Here is a 23,201-nt window from a genome sequence, read left to right on the forward strand (position 1 = left end):
CACTTGAGGTCAGGAGTTCGAGACCAGACTGGCCAACGTGGCGAAACCCTGTCTCTACAAAAAATACAAAAATAAGCCGGCTGTGATGGCGGGTGCCTGTAATCCCAGCTACTCGGGAGGCTGAGACACGAGAATTGCTTGAACCCGGGAGGGAGGTGGATGTTGCAGTGAGCTGAGATCATGCCACGGCACTCCAGCCTGGGTGACAGAGCGAGAACCTGTCTCTAAATAAATAAATATCAAAACAATTGAACTCATGGATATAGAGAGTAGAAGGATGGTGACCAGAGGCTGGGGAGGGTTGTAGGGGGTGGAGAGGAAAGTGGGGGACGGTTAATGCGCATAAAAAATTAGAAGGACTGAATAAGACCTTGTATGTGATAGCACAACATGGTGACTATGGTCTAAGGCAATTTAATTATACATTAAAAATAACTAAAATAGTATAATTGGATTGTAACACAAAGGATAAATGTTTGAGGGGACAGATACCCCATTCTCCATGATGCGGTAGTTACACATTGCATGCATCAAAGCATCTCATGTACCCCATAAATATATACCCCTACTATGTACCCAGAAAAATTAGGAATTAAAAAGCAGGCCGGGTGCGGTGGCTCATGCCTGTAATCCCAGCCCTTGGGGAGGCCGAGGCGGGCGGATCACCTGAGGCCAGCAGGAGGACCCGCCATACTGTTTTCCATTTCCCATCCCCATCCCCATCCCCATCAACAATGCACTAAAGTTTCATTTTCTCCACATTCTTGCCAACACTGATTATTTTCCATTTTAAACATAGCTATTCTAACGGGTAAACATTTTTAAAAGATAAAAGTCTGTCATCTCCATCTGGTTCTGTGGCCGAGTCTTGATCACCCTAGAGTCCATATAACTTCAAGTTTTGGTAAGAATTCTATCCCATGAATCCTTTTCCGTCCATTTTACAAAGGAGAAAACGGAAGTTGAACTAAGTAAATTCAGCCCAAGCTGTGAGTGTTGGAAACCAGCAGGTGGAACCTGACCAAATTCCTAAGCCCACGAGCTGAGCCATGTGGGTGACACATCTGCGTTTATTGAGGAGTATTTGCAGAGGGGCAGTGTCAAAGTCAGTGCTGCTTAATCCTTGCGGCTTTCTTTCTCTGTGCCTCGCGATTTCTTCTTCGCGTCTACAGCTATTTTGATTTTTTTCTGACTACATCTGCCAGTGGCTACCCTAGACCTCTGGACACCTGGAGACCCCACGACATCTCTTTCAGGTCTTAAAATTTTGCTAGTGCTATGAGTCTCCTGGCTCTCAGACCCTCAGAGCCGAAAGAAAACTTGGGAATTTAGGACTCCACTTCGGGGCCAGGAAAGCTGAGTTTCAGAGATTGGCAAGGATGTTATGAGTGAGAGCTGGTTATGTTTGCAGCTGAATCTTTAGCTCTCACTTTTGATTTTCAATATGGGCCCACTGGGTGCGGCCAACTCAAGGCTCTAGCCATTGTAACTGCAAGGAAGTGAATGATGAGGAAAAGAGTAGGTAGAAAAGAGAAGAGAACAAAACAAAACAAAACTCACCCCTGCAGAGAATTATTCTTCCTGCTCCTTCCTGGCAAAAGCATCTCCCAAAGCGGACATCGCCTGGTCTGCCCCACCCCCCAACCCTTATAGGTGCCGGGGAATTCAGGCAATTGGCACCTTCTCTTCCCATTGGCGGGGGCTGGCTCACTAGAATTCCTCTGCATTGCACCGATTGGAAGGCATTTAGCTCCCTTGATTCAGAATGAATGGGCTGCAGGTCTTGATCCTACAGGTGCTTCCGATTTGTAAAGGAAACTCTTCCCTTGCCTCTTAGGTCTAGAAGAACAAGCAACAGAAAATTACATGTTTGGAAAGCTTCCCAGTCTCCTTAGAAGGCTAACAACGTGTTCAGTCCAAAAGTGCCACTTCCCATTTGGAAACATCCAGAGTCATTCACTGGCTCATCTTGTTTACATGTTCATCTCTTCTACTTGGGATATAATTGCATCAAGCAAAAGGAGGGTCTCGAGATCATCAGGGTCCAGTCTAGGTCCCACATACAACGGGCCCAGTCTTAGGGAGACCCAGAGACAGAGCTTGTGGGAGAAGGAAAACTCACCAGCAGAGAGTACAAGGGAGGGGGCGTTGGGAAGGACTGGCTTGAGGAATTTTCTTTTAAAAAAATTACCTCTAGTTGGCTGGGCATGGTGGCTCATGCCTGTAATTGCAGCACTTTGGGAGGCTGAGTTGGGTGGATCACAAGGTCAGGAGATCGAGACCATCCTGGCTAACACAGTGAAACCCCATATCTACTAAAAATACAAAAAAATTAGCCGGGCGTGGTGGCGGGCACCTGTAGTCCCAGCTACTCGGGAGGCTGAGGCAGGAGAGTGGTGGGAACCCGGGAGGTGGAGGTTGCAGTAAGCCGAGATCGCACCACTGCACTGCAGCCTGGGCAACAGAGTGAGACTCCAAAAAAAAAAAAAAAATCACCTATAGTCGAAGGGGAGAAAACCCACAAGATAACCAACTTTATCAAGTTTGCATCAACTCATGATAGAATATCAGCAGTTTTTACATAGGAGTTTTAAATTTTTTTCAATTTTATTTGTGTATTTTTGAGACAGGGTCTCATTCCATGGCCCAGGATGAAGTGCAGTGGTGAGATCATAACTCACCCCGCAGCCTCGGCTTCTTGGACTCAAGTAATCTTCTGCCTCAGCCTCTCGAGTAAACGGCATTACAGGAAAGGGGTCCTGGTCCAGACCCCCAGAGACGGTTCTTGAATCTCTTGCAAGAAAGAATTCAGGGCGAGTTCATAAAGTGAAATCAAGTTTATTAGGAAAATAAGGGAATAAAGAATGACTACCCATTAGAGCAGCCCTCGGGCTGCTGGTTGCCCATTTTTATGGTTATTTCTTGATGATATGCTAAACAACAGGTGGATTATTCATGCCTCCCATTTTTAGACCATATAGGGTAACTTCCTGACGTTGCCACGGCATTTGTAAACTGTCATGGTTCTGGTGGGAGGTAGCAGTGAGGACAACCAGAGGTCACTGTCGTGGCCATCTTGATTTTGGTGGGATTTGACAGCTTCATTCCTGCAACCCATTGTATCGGCAAGGTCTTTATGACCTGTATTTTTTGCTGTCCTCCTATCTCATCCTGTGACTTAGAATGCCTCAGACATCTGGGAATGCAGCCCAGTAGTTCTCAGCCTCAGTTTACCCAGCTCCTTTTCAAGATGGAGTTGCTTTGGTTCACATGCCTCTGACGACAGGGACCATGGGTGCATGACAGCACTCATGGCTAATTTTTTGTAGAGACAGGGGTATCACTATGTTAAACAGCCTGGCCTGGTCTTGAACTTCTGGCCTCAAGGGATCTCTTGCCTCAGCCTCCCAGAGTACTGGGATTATAGGCATGTGCCATCATGCCCGGTCCATGTATGAGTTTTATATTCACAAAGGTTATGATGATGTGTCTTCAGACATCAGCAGAGAGAAAATCAAAGGTAAAGTTGTTTTCATTAGGTTTATAGGAAATAGCCAAGAATGTGTATAATTTTGAACTTGCATTTCTCTTATTGTATAGGAGATTCAGCATGTTTTCAGATGGTTAAGAGTCATTAGCATTTCTTTGCTTACAAACAATTGTTAATTTCTCCATTTCATTTTGGTAATTTTTCAAAGCTCTTTATAGATTAGACATATAGGCTGGGCATGGCGGCTCACGCCAGTAATCCCAGCACTTTAGGAGGCCGAGGCAGGCAGACTATTTGAGGTCAGGAGTTCGAGACCAGCCTGACCAACATGGTAAAACCCTGTCTCTACTAAAAATACAAAAAAAAAAAAAAATAGTTGGGCATGGGTGCACATGCCTGTAATCTCAGCTACTTGGGAGGCTGAGGCAGGAGAATCACTTGAACCTGGGAGGCGGAGGTTGCGGTGAGTGGAGATGTAACCACTGCACTCCAGCCTGGGCAACAGAGTGAGACTCCATCTCAAAAATGAATAAATAAATAAAAATTAGGCATATAAACTTTCTGATATAAGCTGCAAATATATTTACCAGTTTATAGTTTGTCTTTTTACCTTGCTTAACACATCTTTTGTTATGAATGCTTAAAAAACATTTGTAATAAAATTTGTTTATTTTTTCTGTAATTGCTTTTGAATTTTAAATCTTAGCTAAGAAAGCTTCCCCCTCCCCATCAGGTTTGAGAGGAATTCAATTGTTTTCTTCTGGTGCTTCTAAAGTTTTATTTATGCCTTTAAATCTCTGATGTGCTTGAAAATTATTCTGTTGTATAGGAAACAGATCTAGCATCACTGCTTATTTAAAATCAATTTCCCTCACTTATGAGTGATGCAATATTTATCAAATTTATATATGTTAATAATTCTATTTCTGGATTTTCTTTTTTCCTTTTGTTTTTTTTTAATTTTTTTTGAGATGGAGTCTCACTCTGTCGCCCAGGCTGGAGTGCAGTGGTGCCATCTTGGCTCACTGCAAGCTCCGCCTCCCAGGTTCACACCATTCTCCTGCCTCAGCCTCCCAAGTAGCTGGGACTACAGGTGCCCGTCACCATGTCCAGCTAATTTTTTGTATTTTTTGTAGAGACGGGGTTTCACTGTATTAGCCAGGATGGTCTCGATCTCCTGACCTTGTGATCTGCCCACCTCGGCCTCCCAAAACGCTGGGATTACAGGCGTGAGCCACCGTGCCCAGCCCTATTTCTGGATTTTCTAGTCTGTTCCTTTGCGCAGTCTGTTTGCACATGTGCCAATACTATATTTTAATCATAAAGGCCTCATGGTATATTTTAATATCTGCTAGGTTTAGTCACTCCTCATTCCTCCTTTTCAGGATTTTCCAGGCCATTGCTACAAATTCGATTTGTTCAGTTGAATTTTATAATCCACTTCTGCACCTCCAGGTAAAACCTTGATGTATTTGTATTAGAGAGAAGTGATATATTTATGAGGTTGAACTTTCCATGCAAAAACGTGGTATTTATTTATTTAAGGCTTAAATCCACTTTTGGGTCTTGCAGAAATGTTTTTTATAGTTTTTCTTACATAAGTTTTGGATATTTCTGAAGTTTTTAAGTAAGCATTTTATTTTCAATTTTTTTGCTATAGTAAATGGGGGTATTCTTTTCCAGTGTTTTATTTTAGTTTGCATATTTGGAGTCTATTGATTTTTGAATACTTATTTTATTACCTGCTGTATTACCAATTTCTTTTGTTGCTGGTAGGAGTTTTCCCATGCAGTCTTTTGCGTTGTCCAGGTACATAATCAAGTTTGCAAATGTAGTTTTACCTGTTGCTTTCCAATTATTATACCTCTGTCTAATTCCTTTCCAATTGCCAGTTTAAAGCCTGTAAACTGAGTCTAAAGCGAGCTAACATTGTTGATAGAATTGGTTGACGTCTCCAGCAGACTGTTGAATAGCAGCAGGGTTACGACTATTCTCATCTTGTTTCTGACTTCGGTGGAACATCCTCTGTGTTCATGATGGAATGATGGAAGGAGCATTTCTCCTGCACCTGGAAGAAGACACAGTCCTGTAAGTGGCGGCAACCGTGATTTTAGTGTCTCACGACCTCTTTCTCCCTCTCATCTTTCATTGCCCTGTGCGATCTCCCAGATGGCAGGAGGGGTAATCACAGGCATTACTCACATCTGTGGCTCTTTGCCGACGTGGATGGCTCCATTTACGCCAGGATAGTATGGTTTTTAATTAGAAACGCAGTTCTGCCTCCCAGCCTGAATAATCCTGTGATTATCTAGATCTGGAGGAGAAAAACCAGAGATTGTATGTCACAGCTGAGTCTTGTCGGCTTCTCAACTGACCTCGAGTTGTGCTGGGGAAAGGGAGTGGGAAGAGAGCTATAAACCAGGAGGCCCCAAGACACAGCTAAGAGGAGGCAGACGGACCCGAGGGCTGCTCACGGGTGAGGAGGGGGTGGCAGTGACTACTTCCATGGGGTGTCCCGAATCAGAGCCTCTGGAAACTCATGTGAGATTCAGGGTCTGGTTGGTAAGAGACGTCTCCTCTCTCTGTTCTAAGGTTTCATCTTTCTCTGGGATCTTTCCCTCCACTGTATCCTGCCGGTGTTTTCTTAGGAGCAAAAGTTGATTGCACACACTTCCTGCTTTGATTAGGAGCTTTCCACCTCCTCAACCTCAGGGATTCCGCAGTTGTGTGAGACTTTCTAGCTGAATTTCTCTGTTCCTGTATTTTTTTTTTCCCTCCAGGGCTTTTGCACTTGCTGTTTTCACTGACCGCTCTACCCCCAATCCTCTTCCCGCCCTCCTTGGCTCAATCTGATGCATGCTTCAAGTTTGGAGGGATTTCCTTGCGAGTCCTATGTACTTGGCCTACTTGCTGTATAACTTCATGGCACCACGTGGGCCTCATACCCAACATGCTTCATCCTAATTACAGTTGATCCTCTTTATTTGTGGATTCCATGTCTGTGAATTCATCTACTCGCTAAGATCTGCTGGCAACCCCCAAATCAATATTTGCAGAGCTTGCAAAGTCATTCAGACATGCACAGAGCCAGGGAAAATTCGAGCTGAGGTCAGATAAGGCAGTGCTGGTCAGTCTATTTAGTGCCCTGTTTTTGCATTTTTGGGCTTTTCATTGGTGACTTTGCTGTCTAAATCTCCCCTTGTGTAGTGTGGAAGTTCTGTCTGGTGCTCTACACACAAGAAGGCTGGGATGTGGGTTCTGAAGACAATGCATGCGTTAGATGAGCTTTCAGGCATGAGGTATAGTGTTGGTGGCGGTGGGCTCAATGTTAATGAATCAACAATATGTATTAGGGGTCCTTAAACAGAGACACATAAAAAGCAAGGTTATGTATTGACTAGTGGATGAAAATGTGACGAGAGGCTCACGGGAACCTAACCCTATAATCTTGGAGGAGTTTGTTGGTGGCTGCTGTGATACCTCAGTTCCTATCTTCTTGGTTTAAAAATTTAAACAAGAGACATACAACCAAAGAAGTGCAGCATGGAGTAATTTTTTTTTTTATTGTTTTGAGACAGTCTTGCTCTTGTTGCCCAGGCTGGAGTGCAGTGGTGCCATCTCGGCTCACTGTAACCTCTGCCTCCCAGGTGCAAGCTATTCTCCTGCCTCAGCCTCCTGAGTAGCTGGGATTACAGGCACCCACCATCGTGCCCAGCTAATTTTTGTATTTTTAGTAGAGGTGGGGTTTCACCATGTTAGCCAGGCTGGTCTCTAACTCCTGACCTCATGTGATCTGCCCACCTTGGCCTCCTAAAGCTAGGATTACAGGTGTGAGCCACCGCGCCCAGCCCCCTTGCTCGGCTTCTACTGGGTGTTCGATGATAGCTCAATGTCATCTGATTCTCAAATAAGCTTTTCCCCTAGTCTTTATCCTCCCTGCTAATACCTGAAAGGGTTTTTCTCCACGATGTTTCAAGTTTTCCCCTGTATGCCCTTCCCCATCTTTTCTCCAACAATTTCTGGAGTAGTCCAGTAAATTTGGGCTGCCAGGGTAGTTCCTAACATACATCTCTTCTGGAGATTTCTCTTTGGGAGACATTGGCGGGGGTCACACACCAGTAGCTTCAAGCATAGTGTTTTGGGCCAGGCATGGTGGCTGACACCTGTAATCCCAGCATTTTGGGAGGCCAAGGCCAGTGTGCACCTGTAGTCCCAGCTACTCGGACGCTGAGGCAAGAGAATCACTTGAACCTGGGAGGCAAAGACTGCAGTGAGCCGAGATCCAGCCATTGCACTCCAGCCTGGGCAATGAGGGCGAAACTCCATCACAAAAATACAGTCTTTTGTTCTGCTGTCTTTCTGTTGCCTTCAATGCTACCTGGTATTTTGAGATGACCCAGCATACATGCCGGACCAGGTTCTATGGGGGAATCGTGGCAGATCTGTCTCAATCACCGTTAGCTGCCTGGTGGCCAAAATCGTGATGGGCGGAAACTTCTATTTTCTCTGTTACCTCTTCTCCCTGATTAGTTCCCCCATTCCCATCTCTCAAATGTCTTTGATCTTTACTGTGACTAATTCACTTCAATGTTCTTCTTATTCACATTTCAGGTGAACCCTCTGAATGTGAGTTGGTAAGTACCATCAGGCACCTGTAACTTTTCTAGGACAGCTGTCACTGTTTTAGTAAGGCAGATAAATCAGGTGCTGATGGCATTGTTCCTTCTGGGATGGGATGAAAGCCAGTGATCTCGAGTCTAGGTAAGGTTGCCAGAGAAAATACCCAGTAGAGGCCGGGCACAGTGGCTCACGCCTGTAATCCCAGCACTTTGGGAGGCCGAGGCAGGCGGATCACAAGGTCAGGAGATCGAGACCATCCTGGCTAACACGGTGAAACCCCGTCTCTACTAAAAATACAAAAAAAAAATTATCTGGGCGTGGTGGCGGGAGCCTGTAGTCCCGGCTACTCAGGAGGCTGAGGCAGGAGAATGGCGTGAACCCGGGAGGTGGAGTTTGCAGTGAGCCGAGGTTGCACCATTGCACTCCAGCCTGGGGGACAGAGTGAGACTCTGTCTCATAAAAACAACAAAAAAGTGTACTAACACAAGTAGCAGGAAGTACTGTGAAGTGAAAATACTCAAATGTGTAGGCAAGACAGTGAGAGGAGGTGATATTTATGGCTTATGATTTCAACTCTCTCCTTTTCCACAGGTCCCAAGTGTCCTGTGGATGTAGGAGTCCTTTGCTGAAGTGAGAAATTGCACGTGTTGGGCAAGATGAACTTTTCTGTAACCACCTGTGCCGGTGGTGATACTATCCAAGGGCTTCTGCCTTACCTGATGGCCCTGGATCAGTATCAGCTAGAGGAATTCAAGCTTTGCTTGGAACCCCGGCAGCTGATGGACTTCTGGTCGGCCCCCCAGGGGCACTTCCCGTGTATCCCCTGGGCAAACTTGAGAGCTGCCGACCCCTTGAATCTGTCCTTTCTTTTGGACGAACACTTCCCAAAAGGTCAGGCATGGAAAGTGGTCCTCGGCATCTTCCAGACGATGAATCTGACCTCACTGTGTGAGAAAGTTACAGCCAAGATGAAAGGTGAGAGTCCTCAAGAAGGAAGGCGGGAGGGCTGCTTGGTACTCCTGAGAGCAAGGAGGTAGCCGCTGGGTTTTCATGGGGTCATTGCACACTGCCGATCTCCCCCTACAAATCCTCCTTGATAAGCTGTGACAGTATGATGTTTAGAGGCATCAAGGCTATAAATATTTAGTGCTCTAGCCTGGGAAGCAGTAGCAAAGGCAAGAAAGGGAATCGGAAGAGGCACATTCAGTTATGTTATAAGCCTTTTTCTTTTTTTCTTTTTCTTTTTTTTTTTTTTTTTTTTGAGACTGAGTCTCCACTCTGTCACCCAGGCTGGAGTGCAGTGGTGCGATCGAAGGTCACTGTAACCTCTGCCTCCCGGGTTGAAGCGATTCTCCTGCCTCAGCCTCCTGAATAGCTGGGACTACAGGTACCCACCACCATGCCCGGCTAATTTTTTTTGTATTTTTAGTAGAGACGGGGTTTCACTGTGTTAGCCAGGATGGTCTCAATCTCCTGACCTCGTGATCTGCTCGCCTCGGCCTCCCAAAGCACTGGGGTTACAGGCGTGAGCCACCGCGCCCAGCCCAGGCTTCTTTTAAAAATGCAAATTTGTCCCAATGCGATTGCTGTAGTGGGGAACAGTTTGAGTGCAGCACAAATTTCATGTTAGCTGATGCATGGTTTTATCCAAGAGAAATATTAAGAAACCACAACAATCCCCGCCCCCCCCCGCCGCCGCCCCCCGACCCACCAACCCTGCACTCAGCTGAGCAGAGCCATGTAGGATTGTACACAATGCACACAGGCATATACCTCAAACATCTACCTGCTTCCTCAGTACGAGCCTTGCCCATTCTACACTTTGACTTCACATCATTGTTCTTCCACTTCACAAAAACTCACAAGCTGTAACACTTCCCATGTTCACAAGCAAAGTTCATGTTTTACTCAAGATAAAGTTTCATGCCACATCTTCTGTGGCATTGCAAGACCTACTGAGGTGTTGCAGGGCCGATTGTGGTGCTGTAGGATTGTGCAGTGTTTACTGTGGTAATAAAGTGTTTTATAATTAATCAGCAAGTACAAAACTGTGCTGTTTAAGCTTCTGCTTAAAATTATATATATAATTTTAATATATATAACTTATATATTATATATATTATATATAAAATTATATGTAATATATAAATATATAATTATATATAATTTATATTTAATATATATAATCACTGATTCTATTTCCCATAAGCCCTGTGGTTTTAGTGCACCATTTAATCTGCTGTGGTGAGTTTTCAGAATGCATATGTCACTTTATAGCAGAACTGACTGCCTATGAGATCTGTTGAAAATAATCATGTTTCCTGGTGCCTGTTATAAACCAGACATTGATTATTATTATTATTATTATTATTATTATTATTATTATTTTTTGAGATGGAGTTTTGCTCTTGTCACCCAAGCTGGAGTGCAATGGTGTGATCTTGGCTCACTGCACCCTCCACCTCCCTGGTTCAAGGGATTCTCCTGCCTCAACCTCCCAAGTAGCTGGGACTACAGGCACCCGCCACCATGCCTGGCTAATTTTTGTATTTTTAGTAGAGATGTGGTTTTGCCATGTTGGCCAGGCTGGTCTCGAACTCCTGACCGCAGGTGATCTGCCCACCTCAGCCTCCCAAAATTCTGGGATTACAGGTGTGAGCCACCGTGCCTGGTCATAAACCAGGCATTTATCTTAATGCTGTCTATGCATTCGTACTGATTCTTCACTATATTTATAAGAAGGAGGTCCTATTTGTATTTTACAGAGAAGGAAACTGATGCACAGACAGCTTAAGTAAATTTCCCAAGGTCACAGAGCTGGTGATCAGGAGAGCTGGGACATGAGCCCAGGCAGTGTGTCTCCAAAGGCTCTGTGCTTGACCATGTACAGCTTCTCCTACCCCCAAATGAGTGAGTTCTAAGGAAGGAGAGTGGACAATACTGAGTCTTCCATATCAGAACCCTGGACACGGGGCATTCAGAGTCATACAAGTTCGGGCTTTGTGTATCTTCTGGTGGAAAGGAGGATGGGATGGAGACTAGAACGCCACTCCACCCTTTTTCCCTGTCCTTCTCTCATTTTTAAAGCCCCCAGATGCCCTTGATTGGAATAGGCAGATGTAAAGCAGAAAACTAGAGAATGCGATTTAGAATTCTTCTTTTTTTACTGTCTTAATTTTTTTTTTCTCAAAGAACCAACTTTAGGCTTTATTGATTTGACTCTATTGCATGCTTTGTATTGCATTGATTTCTGATTTTATCTTTATTATTTTCCTCTTTCTACTTTTTTTATTTTTTAGGGTACACATGCAGAACATGCAGGTTTGTTACATAGGTATACACATGCCATTGTGGTTTGCTGCACCCATCAACCCATCATGTACATTAGGTATTTCTCCTAATACTATCCCTCCACTAGCCCCCCACCCACCGACAGGCCCAGCGGGTGATGTTCCCCTCCCTGTGTCCATGTGTTCTCATTGTCCAGCTCCCACCTATGAGTGAGAACATGCAGTGTTTGGTTTTCTGTTCCTGTGTTAATTTGCTGAGAATGATGGTTTCCAGCTTCATCTATGTCCCTGCAAAGGACATGAACTCATCCTTTTTTATGGCTGCATGGTATCCCATGGTGTATATGTGCCACATTTTCATTATCCAGTCTATCATTGATGGGCATTTGGGTTGGTTCCAAGTCTTTGCTATTGTGAACAGTGCCTCAATAAACATACATGTGCATGAGTCTTTATAGTAGAATGATTTATAATCCTTTGGGTATATACCCAGTAATGGGATTGCTGGGTCAAATGGTATTTCTAGTTCTAGATCCTTGAGGAATCGCCACACTGTCTTCCACAATGGTTGAATTAATTTACACTCTCACCAACAGTGTAAAATCGCTCCTATTTCTCCACGTCCTCTCCAGCATCTGTTGTTTCCTGACTTTTTAATGATCGCCATTCTAACTGGCGTGAGATGGTATCTCATTGTGGTTTTCATTTGCATTTCTCTAATGACCAGTGATGATCTTTTTTTCATGTTTGTTGGCTGCATAAATGTCTTCTTTTGAGGAGTGTCTGTTCATACACTTTGCCCACTTTTTGATGGGGTTGTTTTTTTTTTCTTGTAAATTTAAGTTCTTTGTAGATTCTGGGTATTAGCCCTTTGTCAGATGGATAGATAGCAAAAATTTTCTCCCATTCTGCAGGTTGCCTGTACACTCTGACAGTTTCTTTTGCTGTGCAGAAGCTATTTAGTTTAATTAGATCCCATTTGTCAATTTTGGCTTTTGTTGCCATTGCTTTTGGTGTTTTAGTCATGAACAAAGGATATCAGAGATTGAAAATAGAGATTTAGAACTCTTAAATTCTGTTTCCAACCGAATATCTCTCTTTATAGAGACCTGGAGAGAGGAATTAGCACAGAGGAGAATGCTCTCAAAGGAAGAACTTTCTTGTTGCTGATTTTTAAAAATATAAACTTAAAGGTTTTTGGATACATAGTAGGTATATATATTTATGGGGTACATGAGATATTTTGATACTGGCATGCATTGGGTAATAGTCACAGGGGTAAATGGAGTGTCCATCACCTCACGCATTTATCCTGTTTCTTGTCACTGATGTTTTTAAAATTTAAACTTAAATTTTAAAAATTCTGGATACATAGTAGTTGGATATATTTATGGGGTACATGAGATATTTGGATACAGGCAAGCAATGCATCATAACCACATCAGGGTAGATGGGTGCCCCTCCCCTCAAGCATTTATCCTTTGTTTCTTGTTGCTGACTTCAAATGGCAGCATAAACTTCCTGCCTGAAGGCTGCAGGGCCAGGCGGGGCACATCACAGGAGCACATCGAAGGACCCTGTTTCGCTGGTCCTTGTCTGGTTCCTCCTTTCTAAAGGCATGGGGCATGTGGAAGATGCCTCTCAAGTAGGAGAAATCCCTGGGTCACATCCACCTCACCCGCCACGCAGGGGACGATAAAAGCTCAGCAGGTGGATCAGGTGGTTCTTTGTGCCCTGTTAGCCCCGTCATCTAGGAAACTGTACCATGAGTATCTCTGTACTTGACCAGTGCTGTGGGATATGCATTTGAGAGTGAGTTTGCGGACGCACGTGTGTATACAAAGACCCACGTATTGTCTTTTGGGGATTATTGGCTTAAGGGCTCAGGTTCTAGAGTCAGGATGCCTGGATTTAAAGGCTAGTTCCATCTGACAACTGTAACCTTGGACAAGTGATTTTAACACGGGGCCACAATTCTTTCTTAAACTGGGGTCACTGTTCCACCCTCTATATTTCTAGGGCGAAATGCTTAAAAGGCACTGGGCACAGAGTAGGAACTCGCATGTCAGTCGATCTTTGGGGTGGTTTTTTATCTGAAAGCATCACTTGCCCTGGTGGTTTATGGATGATTGTTTAAGCATGGTGCCTGGCCAGCAGTATCAGAGATGGGAGAGTGTCACCTCACTACACACACTCCCTCTACCCCACCCAAGGATATGTCTGCAAATTTGCGGTGGAAGAAGCTATTTCAGGCTTCCATAGGTGTACAAATGGAAGTCAGAATTAGGAATTTTTTTTAAGGAATTAGACTTTATTTCATAGACAAAAGAGAATAATCAAAGGCAAATGTGTCATACAGTTTTTACTTTTTTTTTTTCCCTAGATGGAGTCTCGCTCTGTTGCCTAGGCTGGAGTGCAGTGGCATGATCTTGGCTCACTGCAACCTCTGCCTCCTGGGTTCAAGCAATTCTTCTGCCTCAGCCTCCCAAGTAGCTGGGACTACAGGCGCCCACCACCACACCCAGCTAATTTTTGTATTTTTATTAGAGACGGGGTTTCCGCATGCTGGACAGGCTGGTCCCAAACTCCTGACCTTGTGAGGTCTCAGCCTCCCAAAGTGCTGGAAGTACAGGTGTGAGCCAATGTGCTGGGCTGGTTTTTACCTTTTATACTGAAATCTATTCTCTCTTTGGGGTTGGTTTTTTTTCTCCTGTATAAGGTGTAAAGTTGAGGTTGCTATCCCTTTCCTTTTTATGTTTTCCACCTATAGATATCCGCTGGCTCCAGCACCATTTGTTGAAAAGAGCTCTTTTTCTAGTGAATTGCTTCTGCATCTTTGTCAAAAATCATTTGACCATGCGTGGGTAGAATTCATACTTTTCAGTTATTTCATTATATACATAAAAGTTTAAAATTATATTCTTCATGCATTGCATTTTTAATTATGTAGGAATCATTTCCCAGTAAAGCAGTTTTTTGGGGGGGACCCTTAAGACAAGGCCAAACTTTCCCCCACCACCCTCCACACGGCAGTGAGGTTTAACATGCAATGGGAACAGGGACCACATTGACTTAAGTGCATATCTATGTGTAAATCCCCAGTGTTCCCTACATTCAGGGGTTGCTAGGATTAGGATAAAGGCACCACTAAGTAAGTCTATGGAGCCTGAAGGAGTAATGCTGGGTGTAGGAAGGGTAGGCTGGTTACCTAAAACATGCTCCTCTGGCATTTAAAACATTCTCAGATTAGTGTGCCTCACCAGAGAGTGGAGGAATGCCTAGGCCTGGTGAGTGACCGATGGAACTTCCATATGCCTGTTCTTCGCTCTTCCTTCATGTCCTTGCAAAGTTCCCTGAGTATGAGGGAGAATAAGCAAAAACTTACTAATTTTTAACCTTTGTTTTCTCTTTGAAGCTATGTACTAGTCCTGCTAGGCTGTTCCTCTGGAACAGCCTGGCTTTTCTGAGAGGTGGTCCCAGCTACATCTAGAGTCTTAAATTTAATCTATGAAGATCCAGATGGTGATGCCTGATACTTGACAGTAAAGCTATAACCTGGAAGGCTCACATCATTGGATTCATTTGCAACAGAGGAATGACACATGTCAAACAGTTGGCTTTTGGATAAACAGAGCCAGAGAAGAGGGGAAAAATCGTCTACTTTTCCTCTGCTTGGGCTATGCCTAGGAAAAGGTTCCCACTCCAGTTCCCTGCTTCCAGGAGGGTTAGAATTCAGGACAGACTTCAGCTTGAAGTATGTGGACGTAGGGCTCAGACTCCACAGGTAGGGTCTGTGGAGCTTCAGAGAGCTGGGATTATTTGGCCTAGGCTAACATGGGTGGAGAATGATGAGTTCTTGTTCTTTGAAGGAACATGGAACATCTGGAGGAAGTGCAGGACTCAGCTTGCTAACCAGTACAAGCCATGTAAACAGTGACAAGCAATGGAGTTGTAAATATTAGAGCCATATCTCTTTAGATGCAAATCCCTTACAAGGTATTGTCCCATAGCAGCTATGTACTACACAGTAAAATGAGTTTGGCCACTGTGAGTCATAGAAGAGGTCTTCTAGCTCATGAGGAAGGGGACATTCAGAGTGGTGATGTGCAGCAAATTGAGAGACTTGGTTTGAACCCAATTCTTGGTGCTTTTATTCCTATGGTATTCTACTCCAAAGATATTAGAGTGGCTTCTCTGTGTGGGGTACTGTTCTACACAGTTGGGATGAATCCGTGAACAGACTAGCCATCTCCCTAGACATGAAATGGACATAATGTATAAATCACATGGTGTGTTAAAAGGTGACAAGTGCAAACGTGGGACAAGGCAGATGGGAAGAGGCTAAGGTATGTGATTAAAGATATAGGTGGTAGTCATGATTAGGCTTATCAGGTACCATTGTGGAGGTAAGATTTCAGCAGAGCCTTGAGAGTGAGCTAAGCAGATGTCTGGGAATCCAGGCAGTGGGGAGGGCTGGAGCCAAGGCCCTGAGGCAGGAATGTGCTTAGCGTGTGCTGCGGACTTTCCAGAGTGCACACTGCATCTTCAGTTGGGCTAATGGAGCTTGAGAAAACTGGAGGAATCAGACCATTAAACTCCAGTTTGTCATAGAAGGAGTTGGTTCTGCTGAGAGCTTCCATTATTGCTGGTCCATTTTCAGTCTGGGTATTCTCATATGTCATCATCACTGTTTATTTCAGAGAATGTGCAGACCCAAGAGCTGCAAGATCCAACCCAAGAAGATGTAGAGATGCTAGAAGCAGCAGCAGGTGTGTACACTACTTTAAGTTGATAATGGACAGGTTGCTTGATGGAGCACTCAGTCACTGGTCCATATCCACTGCCTACTCTGAAATTTCTTGAGTTTATAGTGCATAAAAAATTAAAAACTTTCCAACTAATTATTTCAGTATTGCTTGTTAAATAATAACTTACTGTAAACTGGGCATACTGATTCCTCCAGTCTCTTCAATCCCGTTTGCTGTAGAAAAAGTTGGTTCTACTGGGAGCTTCCAATATTGCTGGCCCATTTTCACTCTGGGGTGTTTTCCATATCATCATCAACGTTTATTTCAGGGAACATGCAGACCCAGGGATGCCAAGATCCAAACCAAGAAGAACTAGAGGAGCTAGAAGACGAAACAGGTGTGTACATTACTTTGTCAATAATTGACAGGTTGCTTGATGGAGCACTCATTTCATTGGTCCACATTTGCTGCCTACACTGAAATTTCTTGAATTTATGGTACATAAAAAATTAAAAACTCTTTCCATCTAGTTCTTCCAGTATTTCTTATTAAATAATAACTTATGGCTGAGTAGAGCGGCTCATATCTGTAATTCCAGCAATTTGGGAGGCCGAGGTGGGCAGATCACTTGAAGTTAAGAGTTTGAGACCAGCCTGGCCAACATGCTGAAACCCCATCTCTACTAAAAATCCAAAAATCAGCCAGGCCTGGTGGTGTGTGCCTGTAATCCCAGCTACTCAGGAGGCTGAGGCAGGAGAATCTCTTGAACCCAGGAGGCAAATGTTGCAGTGAGCCAAGATGGTACCACTGCACTCTAGCGTGGGTGACAGAGTGAGACTCCATCTCTTAAAAATAAATAAAAAATATAAACTGGGCATTCTGATTCCTCCAGTCTCTTCACTCTCAAGTTTGCCATAGAAAGAGTTGGTTCTACTGAGAACCTTTATCATTGTGGCCCATTTTCAGTCTGGGGTATTTTCATATCTCATCGTCACTGTTTATTTCAGGGAATGTACAGGCCCAGGAATGCCAAGATCCAAACCAAGAAGAACCAGAGATGCTAGAAGAAGCAGGTGTGTACCCTATGTTGATAATGGACAGGTTGCTCAACGAGCATTGATTTTACTAGGTCCAGAGTACAGTTGCCTCCTACTGACATTTTCTTCAATTTATGTTATGCAAGAAATTAAAAGCTCTTCCCGACTGGTTCTTCCAGTACAATTTATTGAAAAATGCCAGGTCCAACCCGCAGACCCTGGCCGGACAATGGATGAAAAAATGCACTCAGACAGATATCCAGCGAAAGAGCAGGCTAGGGGACTAGGCTGCCCACAGACACTGAGGAGGGTGCTGTGAAGAGTCAGCAGCTACTGCCCTGACAAGCCGGCACTGCGGGCATTTATTTAGAACAGATTTAATGACAGAGGCCTTGAGTCAACACACTTGTGGGCAATTCACATGGTTGTGCCCCTTCCACCCCCTACTCCTGCGCGTGGGTGATGAAAGGCAAGGTTTCTGGCGACATGATAAACAAGCTATTCAGATAAACTCCCCTGCATTCTTCTGTACCTACTTCTTGGCCTTTGCCCCAGGGTAAGAACCACGCCTTCAGCTCATTCTTTCCCGAAGCTTTGCAACACCCTCTCGCCTGGCCTTCCAAGAAGGTTTGTGTTTTTCCTACAACTTCTCCCACCACCCTGACTGATCTCCTACAGAAAAATAGGTTACTATAAATGGGATTCTCTGTTTTTCCTGTAGGTTCTCACACACTGGTGTCTGCTTCTGGACTTGGTGCTTTTGTTAAATAACTGATACTGAGATTACCTTTTAACAGGTGAATTAATAGGCATCTGTAGTTTTTGTACCAGTGGCCCTATGGAGATTTTCACACAGAGAAAGTAAAACATACATTCTAGTTCTAAGTTTAGTTTTATCAAAGAAGTACATGTGCATGTATACAAGCCCCAAAGAGTCACAGGGATATAGAGCTTGTAATGCAAAGCGTGACTCCTCCCAGCCAGCTCTTGAGGTCTGCTCTACAGAGACATCTACCCACTGCTCTTGGGGGCTACTTCTGATATTTGTTTCTATGGTTGTAAGTGATTAATATTTCCTGCTATTTCTTAGTTTTCTGATTGGTTATCTACTGACTTCTTGTCATGGTGTAGGTATCTCTCTTCCCTTCTATCCTCCCATAACATTATCATTTCTCCTGTGTGTAGCAGCATCAGCGTTCAGTATCCTGGGCATATAAATTGATGCTGAGTCTTGCAATGAAGGTTGTATGCTACAGTAGTTTCCTAGGGCCGCGGTTAACCAATTGTATGACAAACTGGATAGCTTAAAACAACTCTGCTGGGCACAATGGCTCACGCCTATAATCCCAGCACTTTGGGAGGTTGAGGTGGGTGGATCACGAGTTCAAGAGATCAAGACCATCCTGGCCAACATGGTGAAACCCTGTCTCTACTAAAAATACAAAAATTAGCCGGGCATGGTGGTGTGTGCCTGTAGCCCCAGCTACTTGGGAGGCTGAGGCAGGAGAATTGCTTGAACCTGGGAGGCAGAGGTTGCAGTGAGCCAAGATCGTGCCACTGCACTCAAGCCTGGTGACAGAGCAAGACTCCACCTCAAAAAACAATAAAAAAAAAAAACCTCTTTGAGAGACAGGCCAAATGATATGGTTTGGCTGTGTCCTCACCCAAATCTCATCTTGAATTGTAGCTCCTGTAATTCCCATGTGTCATGGGAGGGACCTGGTGGGAGGTAACTGATTCATGGGGTGGGTCTTTCCCTGGCTGTTTTCATGACAGTGAGTAAGTCTCCTGAGATCTGATGGTTTTATAAAGGGGAGTTCCCCTGCACACGCCCTCTCACCTCCCACCATGTAAGTCGTGTCTTTGCTCCTGCTTTGCCTTCTGCCATGATTGCGAGGCGTCCCCAGCCATGTGGAACTGTGAGTCCATCAAACTTCTTTTTCTTTATAAATTACCCAGTCTTGGATATGTCTTTACTAGCACCGTGAGAACAGACTAATATACCAATTAACTGAAATCAACATGTCAGTAGAAAGGCTCTAGGGGAAGATCTGTTCTGGTCTCTTCCAGCTCTGGTGGCTGCCAGTATTTCTTGGGTTGTGGCCTCATGACTCTCATCTCCACCTCTGTGGCCTCGTTGCCACCTGCTATGTCTTTTCCTCTGGGTGTCTGTGCCTCATCTCCCTCTGCTCCTACTTTAGGATGATATGTGCAATTGTATTAGCCCCCCAGATAATCCAGGATAAGTTCCTCTTCTCCAGATCCTTAACTTAATCACTTTTTCTGGGATCATATCAGGTAATATTTATTATTCTTTTGCCATATACCTTTGAATGGATATGTCATGGTTTATATTTAACCTTTTCCTGTTGTCAGAAATCTAGGCTTCCAGCTTTTTAAAAAACATTAAACAATACTTTGATAAATGTCCATATCATATTGTGCATATCCACAAATATTTCTGTAGAAGACATTCTTAAACTAGGACTCCTAGACAAAAAGATATATATATAATCTAAAGTTTATAGTCAAATTGATCCTCTAAAAGGCTGTAACAAAATGTCATCCACTATGATATTGTGGGTGTCTTTTTCCTTCCAAGTATCAATAAAAATTCTTCCAAATATTTGCCAAATTAACAGAAATACTATCTTGACTAAATATGTGGTTTGCATTCCATTTTGTTACACGGATATATCGTGTAGTGGTAAAGTCTGAGCTTTTGGTGGAGCCATCACCTGAATAGTCTACATTGTACCTATTGAAGGAATTTTTCGTCCCTCAACCCCCTCCTACCTTTCCACCCTTCTGACATCTATTATTCTGCTCTATACGTAGATATCTACACATTATTTAGTTCCAACTTATAAGTAAGAACATGCGGTATTTGTTATTCTGTGTCAGACTTATTTCACTTAAGATAATGGCCTCCAGTTCTATCCATATTGCTGTAAGATATATTATCTTTTATGAGTAGTACTCCTGGGTGTGTATATATACGTATACATAAATACACACATACACACCACATTTTCTTCAGTCATCCATTAACGGACACTTAGGTTGATTCCATATCTTTGCTATTGTGAATACTGCTGCAATAAGCACAGGAGTGCAGGTATCTTTATCATATGATTTTTTCTCTTAGAGTAGATACCCAGTAGTGAGATTGTTGGATCAAATAGTAGTTCTATTTTTAGCTCTTTGAGAAATCTAATATTTTCATAGATTTTGTACTAATTTACTTTCACACCAACAGTGTACAAGTGTTTCATTTTCTGAATCCTTGCCAACATTTGGGTTTTTTGACTGTGGCTTTAATTTGCATTTCTCTGCCTAGTGGTAATGAGCATTTTTTTTTTTACGTTTCTTGACTACTTGTATGTCTTCTTTTAAAAAATGTCTGCTTATGTCCTTTCTCCATTTTTTAATGGGATTATGTTGTTTAAATTGAGTTCCTTGTAGGTTCTGGATATTAGCCCTTTGAATGTATACTTTGTAAATATTTTCTCCTATCCTGCAGGTTATCTGTTCACTTGATTACTTCTTTTGCTGTGTAGAAACTTCTTAATTAAGTCACATCAGTTTATTTTTGTTTTTCTTGTGTTTGCTTTTGAGGTCTTAGTTATGAATTCTTTGCCAAGGCAATGTCCAGAAAACTTTTCCCTACATTTTCTTCTAGGATTTTTACAGTTTCGGGTCTTACATTTAAATCTCTATTCCATCTTGAGTTAGCTTTTGAATATGGTGAGAGACAGGGTCCAGTTTTATTCTTCTGCATATGGTTAGCCAGTTTTCCCAGCACCATTTATTGAATAGAGTGCCCTTTCCCCAGTGTGTGTTTTTATTGACTTTGCAGAAGATCAGCTAACTGTAGGTATGTAGCTTTATTTCTGGCCTCTCTATTCTGGCCTCTTCTATTCTGATCTATATGTTTATTTTTGTACTAGTACCATGCTGTTTTGTTTACTATATCCTGGTGGTATAATTTGAAGTCAAGTAATGTGATGCATACAGATTTGTCCTTTTTGCTTCCAATTGTTTTGGCTATTAGGGCTCTTTCTTGGTTCCATATTAATTGTGAGATTGTTCTAATTCTGTGAAATATGTTGCTGGGAGTTTGATAGGAATTGCATTGAATCGATATATTGGAAAGTATGTTCATCTTAATGACATTTTTTCTTCTGATCCATGAGCATTACTTGTGTCATCTATAATTTCTTAAGTTTTTTGTAGTTTTCCTTGTGGAGATCTTTCACCTCTTTGGTTGAATATATTCCTTAGGTGTTTTTTTAAAGCTATTGTAAATGGATTGCCTTCTTAATTTGGTTCTCGGCTTGATCATTATGGAGTATAGAAAGGCTACTGATATTTGTACATTGCTTTATTTTAATACTAAGACTTTATGAATTCATTTATCAAATCTAGGAGTCTTTTGGAGGAGTCTTTAGAGTTTTCTAGATATAAGATCATATCATCAACAGATAATTTGGCTTCTTCCTTTACAATTTAGATATCTTTTATTTCTTTCTCTTGCCTGATTGCTCTGGCTATGACTAGCCAGTACTGTGTTGAATAGGAGTGGTGAAAGTGGGCATCCTTGTCTTGTTCCAGTTCTTGGGGAGAATGCTTTCAACTTTTTCCCATTCAGTATAATGTGGGCTGTGGATTTGTCATATATGGCTTTTATTAATTTGACATATGTTCCTTTGAAGCTTAGTTTGTTGAGGGTTTTTATCATGAAGGGATGCTGAATTTTATGAAATGCTTCTATGCATCTATGGAGATGATCATATAGTTTTTGTTTTTAATTCTGTTTATGTGGTGAATCACACTTATTGATTTGTGAGTGTTGAACCATCCTTGTATTCCTGGGTTAAAACCCACTTGGTCATGGCATATTATCTTTTTTATGTGTTCTTAGATCGTTTTTCTGGTATTTTGTTGAAGAGTTTTGCACCTATGTTCATCAGGGATAGTGGTCTTTTTGTGTCCTTGTTGAGCTTTGGCATCAGGATGATACTGGCTTAATAAAAGGAATTAGAGAGCACTCCCTCCTCTTGCACTTCTTTTTCTGCAACAGTTTCAGTAGGATTGGTGCCAGTTCTTTTTTGTATGTCTTGTAGAATTTGGTTGTGAAATACATCTGGTACTGGGATTTTTTTGTTATTAATTTTTTAAATTACTGATTCACTCACACCTTGTCGTTGATCTGTTCAGGATTTATATTTGTTCCTGATTCAATCTTGGTAGGTTGTATGTTCCCAGAAATTTATCTGTTTCTTCTTGGGTTTTTAGTTAGTGAGTATAGAGTTGTCCATAGTAGTCTCTGATCATCTGTATTTCTGTGGTCTCAGTTGTAATGTTTCCTTTTTAATTTCTGATTGTTTGTTTGAATCTTCTCTTCTTTCATTAGTTAGTACAGCTAGCCATCTATCAATCTTGTTTATTTTTTAAGGTAACCAACCTTTGGTTCTATTGATCCTTTGTATTGTTATTTTGGTCTCTAGTTCTGCTCTGATTTGTTATTTTTCTTCTAGCTTTGGGTTTGATTTGTTCTTATTCTTTTTCCTTGAGTTGCATTGTTAGGTTGTTAATTTGTGATTTTTTTTAAATGTAAGCATTTAATGCTATAAACTTTTTTTTTTTTTTTTGCTGTATCACAGGTTTGATATGTTGTGTCTCCATTTTCATTAGTTTCAAAAAACTTGATTTCTGTCATAATTTTGTCATTGGCCTAAAGACTGTTTAGGAGCAGTTGTTTAATTTCTGTGCATTTGCATAGTTTCAGGAGTTTCTCTTGAGATTGATTTCTAGTTTTATTTCACTGTAGACTGAGAAGATACTTGATATAATTTCAATTTTTAAAAAATTTATTGAGCCTTGTTTTGTAGCCTAACATATGGTCTATTTCAAGGAATGCTCCATACACTGATGAGAAGAATGTATATTCTGCAGTTGTTGAGTAGAAGGTTCTGTAAATGTGTGTTAGGTTCATTTGGTCTAAAGTCCAATT

At 42.5% G+C, this 23,201-nt stretch overlaps 1 protein-coding gene across 2 annotated transcripts in view; it reads left to right on the forward strand.

Annotated features, from left to right (window-relative positions):
* The first annotated feature begins 8,747 nt into the window (after positions 1–8,747).
* The window catches only part of NLRP13 (NLR family pyrin domain containing 13), a 41,364-nt gene continuing 26,910 nt past the window's right edge, over positions 8,748–23,201 (forward strand). For both annotated transcript variants that reach the window (XM_030821800.1, XM_030821799.1), the window contains exons 1-4: positions 8,748–9,085; positions 16,101–16,169; positions 16,477–16,545; positions 17,156–17,221. In XM_030821800.1, the coding sequence (XP_030677660.1) occupies positions 8,767–9,085; positions 16,101–16,169; positions 16,477–16,545; positions 17,156–17,221 (523 nt within the window). In that variant the 5' untranslated portion in view covers positions 8,748–8,766. The remainder of the gene's footprint in view (positions 9,086–16,100; positions 16,170–16,476; positions 16,546–17,155; positions 17,222–23,201) is intronic.

This window comes from Nomascus leucogenys, chromosome 10, assembly GCF_006542625.1.
Source record: "Nomascus leucogenys isolate Asia chromosome 10, Asia_NLE_v1, whole genome shotgun sequence".
In the NCBI taxonomy this organism is placed as follows: domain Eukaryota; kingdom Metazoa; phylum Chordata; class Mammalia; order Primates; family Hylobatidae; genus Nomascus; species Nomascus leucogenys.